At 41.7% G+C, this 21107-nt stretch overlaps 1 protein-coding gene across 1 annotated transcript in view; it reads left to right on the top strand.

Annotated features, from left to right (window-relative positions):
- pde3a (phosphodiesterase 3A, cGMP-inhibited) overlaps window positions 1-20820 on the top strand; it is a 70758-nt gene extending 49938 nt beyond the window's left edge. Inside the window, exons 5-14 of the mRNA XM_041938708.1 lie at window positions 6012-6085; window positions 6619-6770; window positions 6887-7024; window positions 7281-7392; window positions 7626-7739; window positions 8333-8532; window positions 8700-8903; window positions 10245-10406; window positions 14976-15234; window positions 16308-20820. Of these exons, the coding sequence (XP_041794642.1) occupies window positions 6012-6085; window positions 6619-6770; window positions 6887-7024; window positions 7281-7392; window positions 7626-7739; window positions 8333-8532; window positions 8700-8903; window positions 10245-10406; window positions 14976-15234; window positions 16308-16621 (1729 nt within the window). The 3' untranslated portion in view covers window positions 16622-20820. The remainder of the gene's footprint in view (window positions 1-6011; window positions 6086-6618; window positions 6771-6886; window positions 7025-7280; window positions 7393-7625; window positions 7740-8332; window positions 8533-8699; window positions 8904-10244; window positions 10407-14975; window positions 15235-16307) is intronic.
- Window positions 20821-21107: the final 287 nt, after the last annotated feature.

Here is a 21107-nt window from a genome sequence, read left to right on the forward strand (position 1 = left end):
CTTAACATTTCTTAAAAAGGGCAGATCAGGGTGCTGCTGCATCTATCACGATGGATCAATACTGTTAATACACTGTAAGTCCAAAAATATGTGGACATCTGAGATGCTTTTTTTGTGCTTTTGGTCTGCTCTTTTTTGGTTTTGCTTTGTTCCAGCTGGATTTGCGAGATACGATCGAGGTTCAGGTGTGATGACAGTGGGGAGCTACTGTTTGGTAGAAAAAACAATGGCGGCTCTAAAGAGGTTAGCGTAGATGCTGCTATAGCATCAGTTCTACCAGAGCTCAAGAGTTTTTTTCCACTGAAAGAAGAGCAACTCTTCTCCAAACAGTCCTACTACATCACATGGCTCATCTGTGATAGATAGTGATAGACAGATGGTTCGTCCAATCACCTTAAAGTATTTTTTAAACTGCCTGCCCTTTTCCAGACAGTTTCCAAGGACAACTTCCCAGATGGTTCTGTGTAACAAACAATCTGGCCGTGAGGTTACCAATAACGGGAAATCCTAATTTTCCAACACACAGTGATATTTTAGACAATAGTCTTCTTCCAACTTTGTGACAGCCGTTTGGGGAAGGCTATTTCCTGTTTCAGAACGACATTGCCTCCGTTCACAAACAAGGCCCGGAAGGAAATTGTTGAAGAGAGTGGAGTTCTGGGTTTCCCTGCACAGAGACCTTAACCCCATCAAACGCCGTTTGGATGAATTTGAATGCTGACTTATCTCCAAACACGGAGCCCAACCTCACTAATGCTCTTGTGGCTAAATGGGAGAAAATCCCAGAAGCCAGGTTCCAACATCTTGTGGTGGCAGATATAGCAGCAGATTGATGCTCACGGTTTATGAATGAGATGTTTAAAAATCACTTGTATCATGTTTAGGTGTTTAAGTGCTTTGCTCGAGTTTCCATGTAGTCTGCCTGTGTGTGTGTACGTGATCTGGGCTGTCTGTCTGTATACTTTTAGCCTGCTGTAGCGGTGAACTTCTCAGTCTTGCATAGCAAAATATGTGTGTGTGTGTGTCTGTGAGAGAGAGAGAGAGATTTTTCCTGTAAATTTTGCACATATCAGCGTGTCTATCGAACACATTCTTTGCTGACCACTAAGAAAGCATTAACATTACTTGCAGATTCTGAGGGTTCAAGTGAGATCATTTAACAGCGCTCAACACTCAGCTTTCCAAGTGTCTCCGTATTCAAGTTCCCAGAATGTAATCTTTGAAAGAGCTCTTTGTGCATGTGACATCCTCATGCTACTCACTTACAAAGCAAATTCTGAGGTAGAATTGCCTTTTTAATCATATATTAAAATCCGCTGCTGATCAATTCAATATAAAGACAAAAGCTGTCTGTGGACAACATAATTGTTACACTGTTTGTTGGCTCAAAAGCAATCAACACATAAAGTATTTGTCCAAATATGTACAACAAAACAGGAGAAAGCAAACACAGATTTAACCCAACCTGGACATGCAAAGAAACAAAAAAAAAAGGAAATGAAATAAAGCTATGAATAGCATATTACAAAAATGCATGCATAAAACTGAAGCATGACACAGGATAAAAACACAAACTGTTAATATCACTTATCTCCACAATGGCCCTGGCCTGCAAATCATGATAACAAAACAAAGACTGCTGTGCCTCTGCTGCACAGACACAGTTATAACATGCAGAGTAAATCATAATGCTGCAGGTGTCACTCATTGTACAGGTAGAGCTAAAATACTACTTGACCCATCTCTCTTCTTTGTAATAAAACATATTTACACCTCTTTGACATGATATGGCACCCATGGACCCAAACTTCTAAATGATATTGTTTACCGCACTGAGTTGGCAGCCCTGCAAAAAAAAAAAAAAAAAAAAAAGTTTTGTTTTGTGTCTTGAGCCCTCTAAAGAACTGTGTGGGCTGCATCTGTCAGTTTGCGTCTGTTTGCACGTTGGCGGCGTGACACTTGAACAAATTCTGTAAATGTAAGCACAGTGAGCAGCTTCTGTACACAAAGCCCCTTCGCCTGGTCTTAAAGCTCAGCCCAGCCCAGCAGCAGGCCCCGGCTATGGCCACTTATGGTGGTGTGAGTATAAACAAACACCTGGGCCTCTCCCCAGTCACCAGAACCCCACAATTAACACACATACACATACACTGTCACAGCTGCTTCTCCTGGCAGGGGTTATACAGACACAATTGAAGAGTACAGAGAGTCCCTGGGTTTAGTTTACTGCAGCTGAGAGGGCTCTCTTCTGAGCAACACTTTATTTACATTTTGTTTTAGGCATCTGGCTCTTATCCAGGTGCCTGAAATGAAAGGCAGCGCTGGTAAGGCTTCAGCATCCAGCCAAAAGACACTTAAACAGGGCGATGTTGTCAGGATCAAACCTGTGATGGTCTCTTAGCAATCAGCCACCTGCCAACACGACATCCCTCAAGTGGGCTTCAACACAACAATCACAAGTTTTGAGGAGTGTGTTTGTAATTCATGTACTGTAACATATCTTTATTAGCAGTATTCTCCCTTATGAGACCTGGCCAAGGCTACAGAAACATATTATTTTCTTTACAGATCACACAAAACCCCAACAGCCATTCACTGACATGCAGCCCTCACAGAAAAGTAAGCGGTGAAAATGGTCAGGAAGAGGGAGGGTGAGAGAGAACACGTGGAGGGGAGGCTGGGAGAAAATGAACACATGGCTTCAATTGCCTTCTCTCTGCTCCATCATCAAATCTGTACAATCTTAATTAGGACATTAGGCATCTTTTTTTTCCTCCCTCCTTTTTCCATCATGTCAGCTCTCAGTGACGTACAGCGTTAAGAAGGAATAACACCAACTTCAAAGCTACAATATCGGCTCTTTTATCGGACAGACCCGGCAAAAAAAGAGGGCGATTGAATACCTTCCATTTCCCTCAGCCCCGGCCACTGTGCTGTTATCTTCTTCACGTCATCTGGCTCGAGAGTAGGTAGATTACTGGAAGCAGAAATAATGGCTGCAGTGTTTATCGTGGCTTGGACACTGTCCGTTTGGGCTCTGAACCAAAGGTAATCTGTCAACCTGCTGTGAGTGGCTGAGTATAAAATCTGGGAGTAAACTTCAGCGGAGAGGGGAGCGGGCAGAGGCCGGTCAGAGCTTACTGCACGGCCCGAAGCATTAAGATAAGCAACATGGGAATGGGAGATGTTAGCAGGACTGCTCTCAGAAATAGTGGACAATGCTGCAATTTATGCACTATTTCCTATTGCAGGAAAATTTACTTGATTAAGGTTCATACTGGAGAGTGCCAAGGTGCTTTTGTATGAGAGCAGGAGTCATTTACTACCTCAGAGAAAGACTCTCAATTGACTGTTGCCAATTCACTTTGACATTCATTTGTGAAATTTGTTTAATTATGTGCAAAGCAGGAAACCAGTTTTGACCATTGACCTTTGTGTTGCTACCCCTGTAAAAAAAAGGACCTATTTTTTTAACAGCAAATGCCTCCCATCCTCTCTTCGACCTCTGGGAGGCGCTATAGAGTCTTTCTGGTAACTAAAGATGTCTTTGAGAAGTCCTTCATCCCAAGTGCCACAATATTGTTTAACACTAAAAATGACAGGTGAGATTTAAGCTACAGACGATGATGCTCAGTAATGTGACCCTGTCTCTATGCTTGGTTTTCTAACTTCTATTCCATGAAGAGATTAGTTATCTAGAAAAGAAAAGATTGATCAATTAGTCAAACCACAAAAAATCATTGCTCATCAATTAATCATTCAATCTAATATTTGCTGGGTTTTTTAGTCCTCTATGAAAGAAAGTGTAAGATTTCTGGCTTTGTTGGCTTTTTAAGACCTGTGAAACTGCATTTATTTTCAACATTTTTTGACACTTTACAGACCAAGCTAATCAACTGAGAAAATAATCAGCACATATTACTAATGAAAATAACTGTTAGTTGCAAACGTACCTCCCAAACGTTCAGTGACAGCATATTTAACTTGTTTGCCCTAAATTGTCCACTTGAAAGAATTATGGGATCCACTTGTGGCAGCTGCAGCGTAATTCATGTTCTGATGGTTGTGTTTAGGCCCTCGCAGCACTTGTTTAAGGTTAGAGAAAAATGGTGGTTTTGGTTAAAGAATGAAAAACTCCACTTTGACTCGGAGCACGAGACCGGATGTGTTTATTTTTTCTATATTAAACAAAAACCATGATCTTTTCCTAACCTTAACCGAGTGTTTTTGTTGCCTAAATCCAACTGTACCACAGGATGCAGGATGTTTCCTTGACTGAACAAACACATCTGCAGACGTTACATTATTCCAGAGGTTTGAGGTAGACATTATTAGTATATAAAAGAGATTAAGAGGAGACGTGGCTGAAACAAAAACACAGAGGAATGTATTTTGCCTTTGCACTGTCGGTATATCTCACTGTGACAGTTAAATTACTCTAACTACAGTGCTAACTACTGTAACTACACTGAAGAGGTTTTTTGTGATAGCAGCAGAGTCACTTGATACGTGACTGACAGATTCCTCCAGTGAAAATGGCCGTCCTCCTTATTTACATTCTGCGCCGAAGGCTCAATGTCAGTAGCCGAGGCTATTCTGCTGCATTAGCAGAATAGGAAGAGTGTCTGCCAGTTCCTCAACTTTCATTAAAAGTAAACCTTTTAAGCCAAGCGCTGCTGCCTGCCCAGACCCCCCTGACAATAATGTACTAACTGTTCGCCCGCCAAACTATCAAACTATTTTATATTCCACACCTGCTAGGCATTACACGCAGCGGTCCGACCTGGCCATGCAAACACAACAGAACTCCCTTTGTTGGGGCCTCAGGACCATTAGGCAGGGTGGGTACAGCTCAAAAGTGTTCAAGAAACAATTTATCAGAAGGAGATAGACACACTACAGGCCTTTGTGCTCCCTGTGACACCACGCTCTAACGGCAGGCATTTCCTGCCCTGAGAAGGCAGGTTTTACAACATTTAGGGAGAGGTATTTTAATTGGAACCACCTACAGCCTGACAGAGGCCTCAGTCGAGAAACATGGAAAAGCTGTTGAGAGCAGCTCGGGAGGCTCCCCATGGTGTCACACAGCTAACTAACCAGCGCCGGCCGGCTCAAGGCTCGCTCCGTGAAAGCTAATATTTGCTGTTTGATTTATAAACCAGTCAATGAATGTGAATACTTTCATCTGTCTCTAAGTTTGCGGCGAGCACGAAGTTGTTTCTGTCGCTGCTTTGTCATAAAGCTCAAAGAGGGTGGGCTCGTTTTCTAACGAGTCATTTATAACGCTGCCTGTTTCGAATTTGTTTTGTTGTTTATTCTCTTTGCATTGTGTTAATGTGCGCATCCATTAAGTTCATTAATGAGTATTTTTCTTAAAGCATCTGTACAGCGTCTGTTTCATGTGGGGACAGCACAGTAGGAATCCCATTAAGATTTTTTTTTTTCTTGACAACTTCTGCCGACTGGTTAGACATCAAAGACAGATGTAGTGAATGGCATTATTCCCAATTCTTTGGCGCAGCTACAGACGTTTCGTTTTCTGCAAACAAACACAAACTATTCTTCAGTTGTCTCCCAATGCTTCTGTTGATTCTGGGGTCTGGACTAGTTTTTGACAATCAGTCCTGCCAAACAAAACCCACGATTATTATAAACACCAAATTTTGTAATTAATATTTCATCTCATCCTACTAAACTACAAAACAGCTTCTTGCATTTGATCAGCAGATGTCTCCATACACATTTGGATGTAAAGCAGAGGCTGAAATCTTCCCTGATATTGTTGGTATTGGACACTTACTGCAGCAGTCTTTCAGTATGCATCACAGAGCATTGATGTTGAACATTTTCTCCTTTAAAAGTCACTGAAATTGATTGATTATGACATCTATATGCAGCAGTCGAAGATGCAGCACACCACCAGCTGCAAACTGGGAATGTCTTACGTGTGGCGTTAAATGAAACATTTCCCTTCTATGCCCTTTAACCTGTTAAACCCCTCTTTTCTGCAGCTGTGGGAGACCATACATCAAACTGAGCCATGGGGAGGGCTCAATAGACAAGGGAGACAGGATACCACGGTCAGGTATGCTCTCAGCCCTCTCTCTTTCTATCATTACCAGCACTGCCTCCAAGCAGCAGAGGAAAGGTGTTTGTGGGCATATATATGCGATATCAAAGTGTTTCTCTTTCTGTCTGAGCCTGTACCAGGAAATCAGTTTTTTCTTGGTGTTACATCAAAGTGCAAATAGATACTTCCAATGTACCTTGGGCCATTATGTACCAGTGTTCAGTAGACGATCTGTTAGAGACCCAGTATTTAAAATGAAGACATACCAGTTTTTCCGTTGATACGAACCCTACTGCATAAAGCATCACTGCCCGCACACACACACACACACACACACACACACTGTAAGACATGTTTCGAGTAAGGGATGCACCAAAGTTAATGAACACAAGACCGTCCTGAAGCATTTCACTCTGGCAGTTACAGGAAATCACCGGCTATAGCAAAATTCCCCAAAAACCTGAGGACATGCATCCGCTTCAGGAGATTAACAGCGGATCTTTCTCGTTGGCCGCAGCGTGACATCTCTTTGTTTCTTCTTCTAATAGCGGAGGACCAAGTGGTCGTGTCGTCAGACTATGACAGCACCCACGAAGCCAACCACAGTGACAGCAGTGATGTAGCACATACAGAGGAGGACACAGAGGAAGGAAAAAACACTGCCCAGAATGTCATCCTCCACCCACTAATACCTCCTGAGGTGAGGCGAGGCTGATCGTTGTTGTTCATGAGGCTCAACTGCATCACATTGTAACATACTGCACATTATCTATACTGCATGTACAAACCACTTTTCATCGTCTGTCACTTGTACAGGACAAACCGATACTGGCTCCAGAGCCATTATTGATGGAGGACTTAGAGCCTTTGATGAGTCAGCTGAACAATTGGAACTTCCCCATCTTCAGTTTGATGGAGAGGACCAATGGGAAATGTGGACGGATCCTCAGTCAGGTGAGCACCAACGATGAAGATGATGAGGTCAACCAGAGTGTCAATGAAACTATCTATGAAGATACTAAGACATCATTGCATCATTTTATTTAAAATACCACAAAAGTAGCATTTATTAACAACATTTTCCTGTTTTTTTTTTTATTATTATTATTATTATTATTATTATTATTATTATTATTACTCCTCTTCCATGTAATGTGTTGATTATCCGAGCACAGTGATGTTCACAGACTATGTGATGCTTGTGTTTCAGGTCTCCTATAGGCTCTTTGAAGACACTGGCCTCTTTGAGACCTTCAAGATCCCTGTAAAAGAATTCATGAATTACTTCCATGCCCTTGAGAATGGTTACAGAAACATACCATGTAAGTTTGAACATCTGTCTCTTCTTCTGTTTTTCATTTTGTCGTGTGACCTGGTTTGCAGCTGTAACAATGAAACCCGCCACTAGAGGGAAGTGTTGTACAGTTTTTCCAGCGTTAGTGATACAGTATCTGACTGTGCAGTATGTGGCCTTTATGGTGTTACAAGAAACATAAGCAGCCCGACAGCACACCCTGGTGGGGGAGATTACACACACTTTTCTTTCCCGACCCAGATCACAACAGGGTCCACGCCACAGATGTTCTCCACGCAGTCTGGTACCTCACCACGCAGCCTGTTCCTGGTCTGCCCAGCCTCATCACTGACCACGGCTCTGCCAGTGACTCAGGTGAGTCCATTAGGACATGAAGGCCACCATCCTGCTGTCCTCGCAGGGGTGCTGGTGTGTATGTGAAAGCGTGTTAACATCAATTTAGTTGCTACATGAGAACACATGAACTCTGAATACCTTTTTGTTGAGTTTTTCTAACTTTTGTTAAGCCATTTACCACCATAAAGACTGTCTATATGCTCATCCACACTTTTTTATTTAGATTCTTTCCATCTGCCTGCAGCTTTGCTGTGAGCCATCTCACTAATGTCAGAGCATCAAACCTGCAGGAATATGTGTTCTTATCCTACTCACAGTTTGTCTTATCTTACTCAGGCTTTTGGCGCTCACATTTACGCACCAAACACTATTTGAAGTCAAGAACAGCATGAAATTGCAGGCAGATTAGAGTTCCCTCTCACCCATATTTCCATAACCTCATTTGTATGCCTTACTAGGGCCATCCCTTTGATCCACATATAAGTGGATTTGAACATCACGCGTGTGCCGCAGAGCGCGTGTGTGCACATGAACGTACGGTGTGTGTGTTTGTGTTAATTCTGCCACCCTGCTCCTCACCCTCCACACTTTGTCTGTTCCCCTGCGGCTAGACTCCGACAGTGGAATAACACACAGTCATATGGGGTTCCTGGTTTCAAAGACCTACACTGTGTCAGAAGACGGTTATGGCTGCCTGTCAGGCCTCATACCTGCTCTGGAGCTCATGGCCCTTTACGTGGCTGCTGCAATGCACGACTACGACCACCCCGGGCGGACCAACGCTTTCCTGGTGGCCACAAGCGCCCCGCAGGTACTTGAGCTACTCAGCCTATAGTAGAGAACACTATCCGATCAGGATCTGATTAAAATAAAATATATTGTCTTTTGGTGTATATGTCAACAAGGATGAGAAAATTATCACACTGTGTTTTATTTGTGTTCTGAAGCGTCCCGGCTGAAGTGTCTGTGTGTTTGCAGGCAGTGCTCTACAACGATCGATCCGTTCTGGAAAACCACCACGCTGCCTCAGCCTGGAACCTCTTCATGTCCTGTCCAGAGTACAACTTCCTCGTCAACCTGGACCACGTGGAGTTCAAGCGTTTCCGTTTCCTGGTCATTGAGGCCATACTGGCCACTGACCTGAAGAAGCACTTTGACTTCCTAGCCGAGTTCAATGCCAAGGTATTTCTGAGGCTGTTTGACATTAAGTGTTGAAAAGATATGACTGTTAGTTGAGAACTTCTTGGATTGTTTGTTCACCTTTAACTTTAGCAGTTTGGGTGGTTTAGGACTGTGGGTCAGTGCCAACGCTGCGTTATGAATACCTCAGATACGAAGTGAAAAGTTTATGTTTGAATTCTTCTTCTTATTTTGTTGTCGTTGGAATGTAGATTGACTGAATAATGAATTGACTGATGAACTTCCAACAGCAGCACTATTATTTAGTCGAATGAATGAAGTATATTCTGTGGAGGTGGTGGCCTCATACGTTCATACCTCAGCTCTTCTAAGACTGAAGAAAAGCTTCATTGAAAGGGAAATATCCAGTGGTTTTCGAGGAACAGGTCTGTTTGTGCAGAACATTGCAGCACTTGCAATATGTTGAGCTCAAGTCAACAACACAAAGCACCCCGCGGCTTTTTAAGAACTGGTTTGAGTGCAGACAGAATGTTGGCTTTGGATTTGAGGGTCTCGGGTTTTTTCCGTTGTGAGTATTAGCACAGTGGTGGTGCTCGATGGCCGCGGCCTGTCAGCTAGCATTGAGCTTGCTGACTTGGCAGCAGACATAACAGCAGTGTGTCTCGCTGCTGCTCTGCTCTTCCTGGAAGCAAATTAGCTTTCTGTGAAGTACCCGGCAAGTTTATCTCTTCAGCTTCCAGAGTTATTAGGTTAGAGTGATAAGACTCTGGAAGTCAGTGGTCCTCCTTCTCCACATCTGAGGCTCATTAAGCATAACTGGAAATAACAAATTAGTCGAATCCACCGCTCAAACAGTGTTGAGATTAGTGGATGCTTTAACTTCAGGTGTTTGAGTTCTGCCACATCTGGAGATATAATTCGATAATCTAAAATTTCTGACTTTATTCAAAGAGCTATTTGTATCTGTGAATCTATCTATCTATACATAACTACATCTGTCGTGGTCATAAAGCATCGTAATTGTAACCTCTAGCTTTTTAAATAAAGGGCCGTTCATCACAGGAAAAAGTCTGCTTATGGTAAATGGGCTACATTTATATATGTATATGCTTATGTGTAGCTTATGTACCTCATAACACAGGTGGAAGCTACATTGAAGAAGAATGAAGTCGTCAGTGCTTTTGTGTCATCCACAGTGCATTTCAGTGTTGCTGCATGCCTTCTCCCTGATTAGTAAACCGTCTAGACATTAATATGAATACAGAATCTTTGAACAGCAGATCAATGGCATTGCATTTGCATAATATCTGCATATCACATGCTGTGTCTGCCCACATGTTTGAATATGTTAAATGACAATATGTCTGTTTGCTGATCCTGTAGGCGGGTGACGAGCCATCCACTGGTATTGATTGGTCTAACGAGAACGACAGGCTGCTGGTCTGCCAGATGTGCATTAAACTGGCCGACATCAATGGGCCTCTGAAGTGCAAGGACCTGCATCTGCAGTGGACGGAGGGCATTGTCAACGAGTTCTATGAGCAGGTGTGTGAACCGTCTCTGATGGGAACATAGACCTTGTTTGTATTTGCTTGTTTCTCTTTCTTTCAACCAATCGCAGTTGTCTTGGGCAGCGCAAAGCCCATGATGCAGCGATGATGGAGGGTGGAGCTTGTTTTTCTGGAATATTAAAATGGTCCCTGCAAAAGAAAATGCACCAGCTGCTAGCTTGTTTAGATTCATGCCGTCAGTGACCAGGTTACGGTTAGGACAACTAGCCATTTTCAGTATAGCTCAGTGTTTAGGTTACTATCTTAGAGGTTGTTGTTGTTGTTGTTGTTGTTTTCTGTAGCGACAAGGACTTTAACACACAGATAGTGGAAGGGCTTGTACCCACAGTCACATGGTTTACTACAACTGACTGACAGCTGCAGTGTGTATGTATCCCATGACCTGAAATTTAAACAGCTGTCATAGACAAAACCCACACCTCACTGACGTGATACTGTCCACAAACCCTAACCTGGATTATTGATCAAGGTTAGGGTTTGATCTGACCAACATCCTAGCGTTTGTCTGTGTATCCTCAGCTCATTCCTTTGTACCACAGACCTCCATCATTGTCCAGAAACTGTTGAATCACACTGTTGCTCTTGACAACATGTTCCTTCGTTACCATTAACATGGAAACATGGACAGCTCAACGTGAGTCGATCCCACATACAGTCAACTGTCCTCATGCCATAAATACTCACCAGCGCACCAAATGTGTATTAATCCGCAGCTGAAAATAGTCCCCAACAAAATGTACTTCTGTCTGAGTTACATTTGTAAAAAAACTACAGCAGCTGGCCGGTTTAAATTATTTAGCTTTTAAAAAAATGAAAGTGTTTATTTGTGATGCTTTTTCAATGATTTAGAGACAATTATGCTTGATGCTAAGAGCCACAGGCAGGGTAGGGAAGTCGCAAAGTGAAATTGTTAGTTTCATCTTTTCTTGGTGCTCGTTTAACAAAAATCTAGAATGAAAAAAAATCTAGAATATGGCTAACTGTATCCTTTCAGCATCACAACTATATGCCTTACCTTAACCTTAACATGCCTGTGCTGACCATAGCCATAGCACAAACGTAATTCTCAAATTAATTTCCAAGACAACCACTGAACCTTCAGATCCTTGAGTTAATGAGTGAGAGATGCAAAATGTACAAATTCATTAAAATCAAACTGGTGACACACACACTCACACACACGCAGAAAACATATTTCAACTGCTTGAGATTCCCACAGTGTTTTCTCTCAAAGTGAAGTAGAGTAGCAGAGCAGACTGACTGCTGTGTGCTTCATGCAAATTCATTCTATTTTGTCTCAAAATGCATAGAAACAAGTACAGAAACTGAAATACAGTCTTACCTTCTTTATTTTTTCCTCCACATAGACTTAGGACTTCAAGCCTGATTGCTTTTGCTCCCTTTTCATACATTTTTCATTCAATCTCGCTGAGATATTGAGCTAGCACTGCCAGCGTTGTAGTGTGATATTGCTCATATTTCTCTCTTCTTGTGTATTCTCTTTTTACATTTTAATTTTACAGGGTTTTAAAAATGGGTAAAGAGACTAATGCACACCAAAACAATCAACCCAATGTTAAAATAATAAAAGATAGCTAATAAAGTATAATACAAGCAATGGCAATCAAAATGAAATTATGAAATTCTAGAAAAAATCACTTGATCATACTAACACAGTAAGACGTTGAAATGAAATACAATAAAATAACTTAAGTTCTAAAACCATAAAATCATAAAACACTACATAAAAGCCAGACTGAATAGATGAGTTTTTAGTTTACGTTTAAAAATATTATGGGGGGTTCAAGCGACTTGGAGCGCAATGTCCGAGAGAGGCATCACCAGATGTCTTTGATCTGCTTTGTGCAATGACAAAAAGAGGATTTCTTGGTGATGGTCTGCTGCAAGGTCATGTAGTTCCTTAAAAACTGAATAAATAATTTTAAAATCAGTAGGAACAGGCAACAAATAACCAGTGTAAAGACCTATATAAGTGAAAACTACAGTGATGAAGTTATACCTAAAAACTTCATAGCACAGTTGTATTGGATTGCAATAGATTGTACAGGTGTACCTAATAAAGTGGCCACTGAGTGTATAGTGCTGCTATAACAAACAGAATTGAGTCATGCCTTCAGCCTAATGCCACCCTCGGTGACCTTTGTTACAGCTCGTCCCTTTGGCACTGAAAGGCTGCTAATCTGTGCTAATTGCCTCCGAGTCCGGGTCAGACTCTTATGTACCCTGCTCCTTCAGCGTGGTGACACAGCCACCTTGTTCCGAGCCGCTCTGAGGTCTTTGAGGGGAGCCTCGCAGGAGAAATGCTCTTCACTGACAATAGTTTCAGTGCAGCAAGATGCCGTGACGCAAGCAGGGTGCCCAGGCAACTGCCATTCAGGTGGAGCAGCGGCGTCTGATTACGCAGACAGCCCCGAGAGACCAACAACCCTGAAAAAAGCAGCAAAGCAACACAACTCCCCCTCCATACAGAACGTGTTCAGGCATGTATACAAAGCGAAGGCTGCGTCATACACGCGCGCACAAAGGCGATGTCGTGGATAACACGTTTACAGAGCCTTGAGGAGAAGATTTGTTCGCCCTGCTAAATTTTTGCAAATTGATTATGATGCTTGAAGCAGGATCTGGCGGGTTTTGAATCTGTATTGTAGTCCTGGATGGATCTCTGGGCTCACAGGGGTCTTACTCCCCAAATATGAGCCGTCACATGTTTATTTGTAGCAGCTCAGTTAGAATACATCTGGCCACCATTTCTTTAAACTTTAAACATTCTCGTCCGCTCACCTGTCAAGAACTTCCATCAAGTTGCTGAGATCCCCCATCTTCTGATGACTCTCTCTGTGCTTTGCATGAGAAGCGAGCTGCTTTGCAGAAACAATGGCGTTCTTCTGTTCAGTGTGGGATGACACTTGGGGTCAGTTACCAAGGCAACCAGGAAACCTTGCTATAGCTGTTGTTTATTCACATCAAAACAAACGTCATATACAGTGTACCTGCTGCAGCCCCTCAGATGTCCTGTAATCACCTTCTTCTCTGTGTAAATAGCTTCCTTTCATACTTTTGACTAATTTCAAATATTTGACATGTTTATTTCATATTGAACCAAACAGCATATTATTGGTAACACATTATTTCATTTGATTTTCTTGGAAAATAACTGATATGTAATTGTAAATTAGACGGGAGTTTCCAGAAAAGGACTATGTAATTACGCACCTTATGTAATTAGTTCTCGTTAAAAGTCCAGTGTATAGGAGTTAGTGGTGCTGGGGTTGGAGATGGCAGAGCACCCCTCATCTCACCCTCCCCTGTAGTGGCTGTGAAAAACGTGATCGGTGCGCTCTAACATGCATGTTTTCTGGGCTACTGTACAAACATAGTGGTGCAACATGGCTGACTCTGTGAAAGAGAAGCCGCTCCCTCTGTAGATATGAAATGATTAACACACAAATGTTAGTTAATTCACTTATGAAAACATAATTATGAATATTGTATTTAAATTCTGCAAGTAGATCCTCATAAATCCTGCACAGTGGACCTCTAATATCTCGCTGAACCTGTTGAGTCCTTGAGTCAGCAGGGCAGCTGTATGCAATTTCACATATATAGAGAATAAAATTTCCATTGATAAATAAAGGACGGGCAGGAATAATACTTGAGTTCAGGTGCAGTTCTTTCAAGTAAAGTCTTCTGGAAATTAAGAACCGCTTCCAAACTCAATACAACTTCTTCAACTCAAATTAACTCTCAAAACAGGTAAATTTCCTTCCATAATTTGTGTCAAATTACATGATTCCTTCTAGGAAATTTACAGTCATTACAAACCTGTTAAATGTGCCCTAATCCAGGTTTAGTGCCCCACCGAGATGAAATGTTATGTTGCAAAAGATGCAGTGAAAACCCACATGTTACTGAGGAGGACCAGGTGTTCATATTTGATAGCTTATCTAGATATTACCATGTTGAGTTGCTGCTGTGGTAAACATCAGTGGGGTTATCGTGTTATCAGGTGGCAGTGTTTCACCTTGGTTTCCCTTATTTACAGTAAGGGGCCTCAGCATTCAAGCCTATGCTAGTGGTTTCTCATCCTGGCCTTCAGGACCCGGAGCAGTGCTGGTTCATTTGCATTCATTTCGATTATCGATTAGCAGGTCTGGTCTGTGCCTCTGTGTACCTCTCTGATGCAGTCGGCACCAAACGCCAAGTCAAATTTTATTCATGTAGCCCAAATTCACAAATCCCTGTTTTCCTCAGGCATCTTTATAATCTGCACTGCATATGATACCCTCTGTCCTTAGACCCTTGATTCAGGTGAGAAAAACTCCCCCAAAAAAACGTCACAGTGTCACACTATCAAGGCTCAAACATGTCCCTTATTGTGAAACAAATAATTTAGAGCTTCATAGATATAGACTTGACATCAGCTCTTTTGGAGTAGCATGTGCCGTGAAATGTGAATCAAGCCATGTCTGCATTCATTCAGCGGGTGATGATTTTGCACTAACGCGAGTCATGCTTGACGCAGGGCGATGAGGAGTCCAGCCTGGGCCTGCCCATCAGCCCCTTCATGGACCGAGCGGCACCACAGCTGGCCAAACTCCAGGAATCCTTCATCACGCACATCGTGGGACCGCTGTGCAACTCCTACGACTCAGCCGGCCTCATACCTGGACGATGGGTGGAACCCAACCCGGAGGCAGGCGAGCCAGAGATCATGGAGAATGAGGAGGAGGAGGATGAGGATACCGCAGAGGAAGACACGTCCACCAGCTCAGAGGCATCACGTAAGCACTCTGATCTAAAGCGAAGCTGCAAACCTGAAGCAGTGGTGCAAGCACAGACTGGAAGTGATCAGAAACATGTAGCCCAGAATGTTTGGTTTTGTATTCAGTTGTTTATTAGTGATATTTATAACAGAACATTACTTTAAGCATTGGTTTCTCCTGTGAGAGATGCGAAATAAATGACTTTAGCAGGTGTTTTGTGGTTTAAAAAACATTGCAGTTCAACCTCTGATCAGAATATACCATACATGCTCTGATAGCTCATTTTAAAGCCAAAGAAGAGGCGTTGTTTTCAGCAAGCATGTAGACCAGCCTGTACATGTAGAGTGTATTTATAATTTATACAACAGATCCACCCCCACCTTTAATATGTACATCAAACAAACTGCAAACTGGGTCACACTTAAGGTACACATATTCACCATTTGCTAGCTTCTCCTTAGCATGCATATTAGTAGCATATTTTCTATTTATTAGTCATTCTAAAGCACTTACGAATGTCTTATTCTGGGGCTTAGGGCCATTAAGAGTTTGGTTAAGATCCATGCACAAAAACGTCCTTATTTACGATCAAAATCATTAATTAGGAGGTTATTGAGGGAGAACTCTCAGTTAATGGCTTGGTAGTGGTAGAATATGATCATGCAGAATAAGGCATTAATAGGTGGTTTATAATGATGCTATAATATGCATGCTAATAAGCAGCTAGTTAATGTTGAATATTTGTACCTTAGTATAAAGTGTTGGCAAACAATGATCGGACAGGTTGCTCCTCCATCACCACCACTACCATTTATGTCCTTTTATTTTTAGTTTAATGAGCAAAATCAGAGAAAAAAAGACATCTTAAATGGCTGTAAATGTGGTGAGTGACTCTGGGTGAAGCATATCTACTGCTCTCGTGTATTTGTGCAGCCCCTGTCAAAAAGATCTGACCACATAGTCTGACAGAAAGACCAATTACTGCTCAGAGACTAGAGGCACTGGGCTGGGACCGGAAGTTAATTATCAGTTCGAGCTAAAATCAGTCATCAAAATGTTTTTAATCAAGTTATTTCCTTTTTTTCCCTCAGAGAAAGCAGCTCCCAAGAAGAGGAGGAAAGTGTTCTGCCACATCACCCAGCACCTCCTGGAGAACCACGAGATGTGGAAGAAGGTGATCGCGGAGGAGGCCCAGAAACAGGGCCAAGGAGCCGAGTCTGTCCATTTAAACAATGTAGCTGAGCCAATCCTGGCTATCCATGAGGAGGAAGAGGAGCCAGGCAGCAGGGAGGAGCTAGTAGAAGGAGAGGATCCAGAGGAAGGAGTGGAGGAACCCGAGTGGCCTGTGTCTCCGCAGGAAGACTCTAAACCTCCAGAGGAGCTAGCGGAGGAGGATCCACAGTGAACAGCCCATGGGAAATATGGAGTCAGTCAGGGCAAGGACGTGAAGAAGTATTTCTTGTTTTCTTATCCTATCAGCTGACTCCTGCTTTTGCCAGCACATCACTTAGACACAACACTGTAGATGTTTGGGAAATGTGTGCCTATACAGAAAAAAAAACAGGGTGGGAAAATTTGTGCTTTTCACATTTTATCTGAATATCTGGTTTCACCAAACATTTAAAGGAGCTTTCCATATTGCAATACAGGATCCTTTGTGTACTTTGGGATACAGACTCTTTTGCTACTGTCAAGAGAAGAGGAAGACTGGTTGCACAGACCTCAACCCAATGTGGTAACACAGGACTGCAGAAATTTGCTGCCAATTTATACATAATTATTTTCTGAATGCAATTATATATAGACACCACAGTTACTTGTACTTGTGTTTCAATTTTAGCAAGAGTTTTTGAGGTCTCACATGGGCCATAATATGTTTTTATATATATATATATAAATATATATATATATATATATAAATGGATTATAAAGGGAGTCAATTAAATGAGGAACATTGGCGCATCTTTCTTCCTTTCCATGTCTGCCAAAATTAGCCATAGGCTTTAACATCTAAAATCAAATAATTACACATTTCATGTTTTACATTTGTTGCCAAATTAAGTACTTTATACCATTAGGTGTAGCCATATTAGTTAAAGGAAGGAGGCTTGAGGCTCCTCACTCTCTGTATATGTGTGTGTGTGGGTATGTGTGTGTGTCTGCTTGTTTTAAACTGACTCCAACGCACAACTCATATATATCGAGGACATCGATATATTCAGCTGATTACCTGTTATTTGTGCCATCTCTGGCCTCCACTCCCAGTTTAAGTATAGTGGTCATTAAAGTTTTCACTGTGCCAAATGTAGTCCGCAGGCCCCGCACTTACAAAGCAACAGAGGAGTGTTTGAAATTAAAAGACCAAAAAGGGAATAAAGTACAAAAAACATACTCTAACACAACCAAAGTGTGAGGAAAAATATAAGAAACAACAAAATGCTGTAGGTAACCCGTGATAGACATGATGAAGAACCAGAAAGCATCTATCAAACAAAAAAAAAAGGTTTAAAGGTGCATAATCCTATGAAGTTCTTTGAAAACAATACTGTGTCCTTTGTCTTTTCTACCAATCGTTGACTCTCTGGCTACGTGGACTCACTGTGCTGTACTCTCTGATCCTCATTATGTAAAAACCTTTAGCCCTCAGGAAAACCTCAACGGTTGAAATTCAAAGTAAACATCTGTATCACCTGTGAGGACAGAAACATGCAGAGATAGGAAGCGACTTAGAACACACGCCCAACTTTTCTGCTCTGACCATTATTGGGATTTTTGACATCTTTGCAGATAAACTCACTGGCTGTGTGTGAAATCTTGTCCTGGCACCTCAGGGAGACATTCATTCTCTCAGAGTTACGACTCCAGAGTGCATCAGTTCTCATAAATCACATCTGGAACTGTGATGATTCACGGCAGATTAGTCTGGCAAATTGAGTTAGGCATGTTTTGTTTTGTTTTTTCACAGAAGAAAAATGTAGTTTGAAATCTAGTCAAGGTTGATTAAAGGAATGCTGGAAATCTATGCTGGCAAGTTTTCAGCATCAGTATGTCAGGTGACCTGACGGTGGCGGTGCAAAGCTGCTGTGCTACCACAGCTGTTTGATGCCAGCAGAAAACGATATGCAGTGGAAAACCTCATAAACATTATATTTTCAGTTAAGATGACAGTGGAGGCAGCAGTATGTGTTATTGCATCAGTCTTTACTATGTCTTTTGTAATGTCCCACTGCCCAAAGTTCTGTCACTCACACTCAGTCCATGAGAATTTTGCACCACATTGGCCCTAAAAGTTTGTAAACCATCACTTTTATATGGTGGAAAATAACTGCATTTGTAGCACAGTGTGATTATATTCAGACATTACATCGCTACCTGTAATGCACGTCTGTGAATCATTGTTTTCGTATTGCTTCACATCATTGTGGAGCAAAAAATTGTTAGTTTTAGTTATCGCCGCCACAGGCATGTAAACGTCAAAATAAATGATGCAAATAGCAAAAAGAAACTGCTTTTCAAGAGTTTCCAGAGGACACAAAGAGCATTGTTTCCAAAGCAGGGCGTGAAGTCACATGATCGCCCCCTCCCCCAATGAGACAAAGCCATGAGGTAAACCAGTTACATCTCCAGTAGTTTGAGTAGGATGCGAAATGTCCCACTGAGGATGAATATCCCACTTTTCTTGAATAATTCACGTTTACATAGGAAACGAGCGTACGCAGAGCTTGAGTTCAGGGCTCCACACGAAGTTGGCGGGTCAACTTTCTGTCACACACGAGTGCAGTGAGGCGTCGCGTAATGAATTATCCGCTGCTAATCTCGCCCAGTTCTCATGACCTACATGCACATCTGAACCTCTTATGCGCCGGTATCTCATCTCATGCTCTACCATGATCACATTTCCTTAAACCGAACACCGCACGTCAGCCTGCAGTTAGGATGTGACAGAGCAATTACGTTGTAAGAATCAGGTGTAGAACATGGCGTCCTTGTATCCTTGCAGACTCTGCATTAGCATACTCTGTCACCACACAGCGTTCCTCGCTTGTGCTACATCCATAATGGCCTGTTTGCTGCTGCCCTGCTACAACATGGAGGGTGGATGAGGAGCGTCTGGGCCACGCGGGTTCAGGATAAATGGTTGAGACACTGATTAGACAGAGAATCATTTAGCCCAAACCTTGTATCAGACCAGACTTGTTAGAAGCCACTGAATCAGAACAATTTTGTTTGGCCTCTAATGACCGTGTGTCGCCTCAGTCATTGTATGTTGTTTACAACATGCTTGCTTGTTTTCTGTATGTGGCCTGCAGTTCATCCCTAATGAGCTATAATCATCATTACGGACACAATGGATGCATTTTATTCAGCTTCTGAAAAACCCGATGAGAAGCCACCAATGTTATATAACCAGGTTCTTCAGTACAATGCAAACATCTTGACTAACGTGGTCCAAAATTACAAAAAACAAACACGTTTTCTGTCTGTCATTCATTCGGGTGATGCAGCTTCCACTTTTAGTTTGTTGTTCAGGCTTCCAACTTTAAGCTCCTGCTTTGTGAATGTACAAAAATGGTGTACAGTGTGTGTGTCAGAGAAAGAAAGTGTGTGTTTGTGTCTGTTTGTCTATTTGAATTCTTCCATCGGCCTCTCTAATGTGACTCCGTCCTGTGTTTGTCTAGCTTTGATTGATCGGGATGCTACTTTACTACGAGCGGAGGTGGTGAAGTAATGAAGGTTAAAGTGATGCAGTATGTTCTTCTTCAATTCTTCTCAGACACTCGGACGAAATTGTTATTCGCAGAAGCTCCTATTGCGTATTTCTCCTTGCGCTTCCTCTTTGATCTGCATCTACTTAGCCTGCAGATCCTCACTGGCAGCATTAGTAAGCATTCATCACACAAGGTCTCTCATCTATAAAGGTGATGCGATTTTGTCCACTGTGTCAGTTTATTGTTGATCTTTTTTTTTCTTTTTCTTTTTTTTAGAGTGGACTATGTATGAATTGGCCCCCAGTCACATCAGTCTTAATACTGTACTTGCATTTGAGCTGATACAGTCTTAATAGTGTATTTTTCACATCTTAATTGGTTTTATTTCTCATACTTATTCACACATGTAGCATAATTGTAACCACGGGACTCAAACAAGCTTTACAATTATGTACAAAGAAAAGAAAAAATGAGATGAGTATTTTTATATAGTTGACACATGTTTAAATGATTGCGTTCTTCTCACTATACCTTGCACTTACCATATGTACTAACACTTACACGAGGAAGAATATGTCCAAATACACAGTATTTGTGAAAGTAAAAATAATTAATTTTCTTGCAGGTTGATGCTCCATTTTGTACAATATACATATATGCTGTACAGTAAAGAAATTTTAAAACTACAAAAACTCTTTTAGATATACATTATTTATTTTTACCATTTTGTAATTTAGACACTATACTGTAGCTTCAATATTGCCAGACTTACTGGAAGTGCCTATATTGGTATTATGTATCATACAGTGAATATATTTGAAGATCATTAGAAGTTGTCACAAACTGAACCATGTGGATGTTGTAATGTGAATACATTGAATTACAAGACTATAATTTCTGTGGTATCCCCGCGTCTGTCTCGTGCTTATTTTTCAAGTCTTCCATCCGATTCTGTGTCATTTGAACGTGTCATTTAAGTGCAATTCTCAAATAATGTTCACATATGGGAGATCATATGCTTTACATTGCATGGACGTATTTTGAACATGAACAGAATAATTCTGTCTTTAGAGCGCAGCTAAAGGAAGCTGCTGTTTGATAGACAACCAGTGGTGAGGTTAGACAGTAACGGGGAGACCAAGACACAGAAAGACCCCTGTCATAAAGGTAAGGATTATATAT

Source organism: Chelmon rostratus, chromosome 6 (genome assembly GCF_017976325.1).
Source record: "Chelmon rostratus isolate fCheRos1 chromosome 6, fCheRos1.pri, whole genome shotgun sequence".
Lineage (NCBI taxonomy): Eukaryota > Metazoa > Chordata > Actinopteri > Chaetodontiformes > Chaetodontidae > Chelmon > Chelmon rostratus.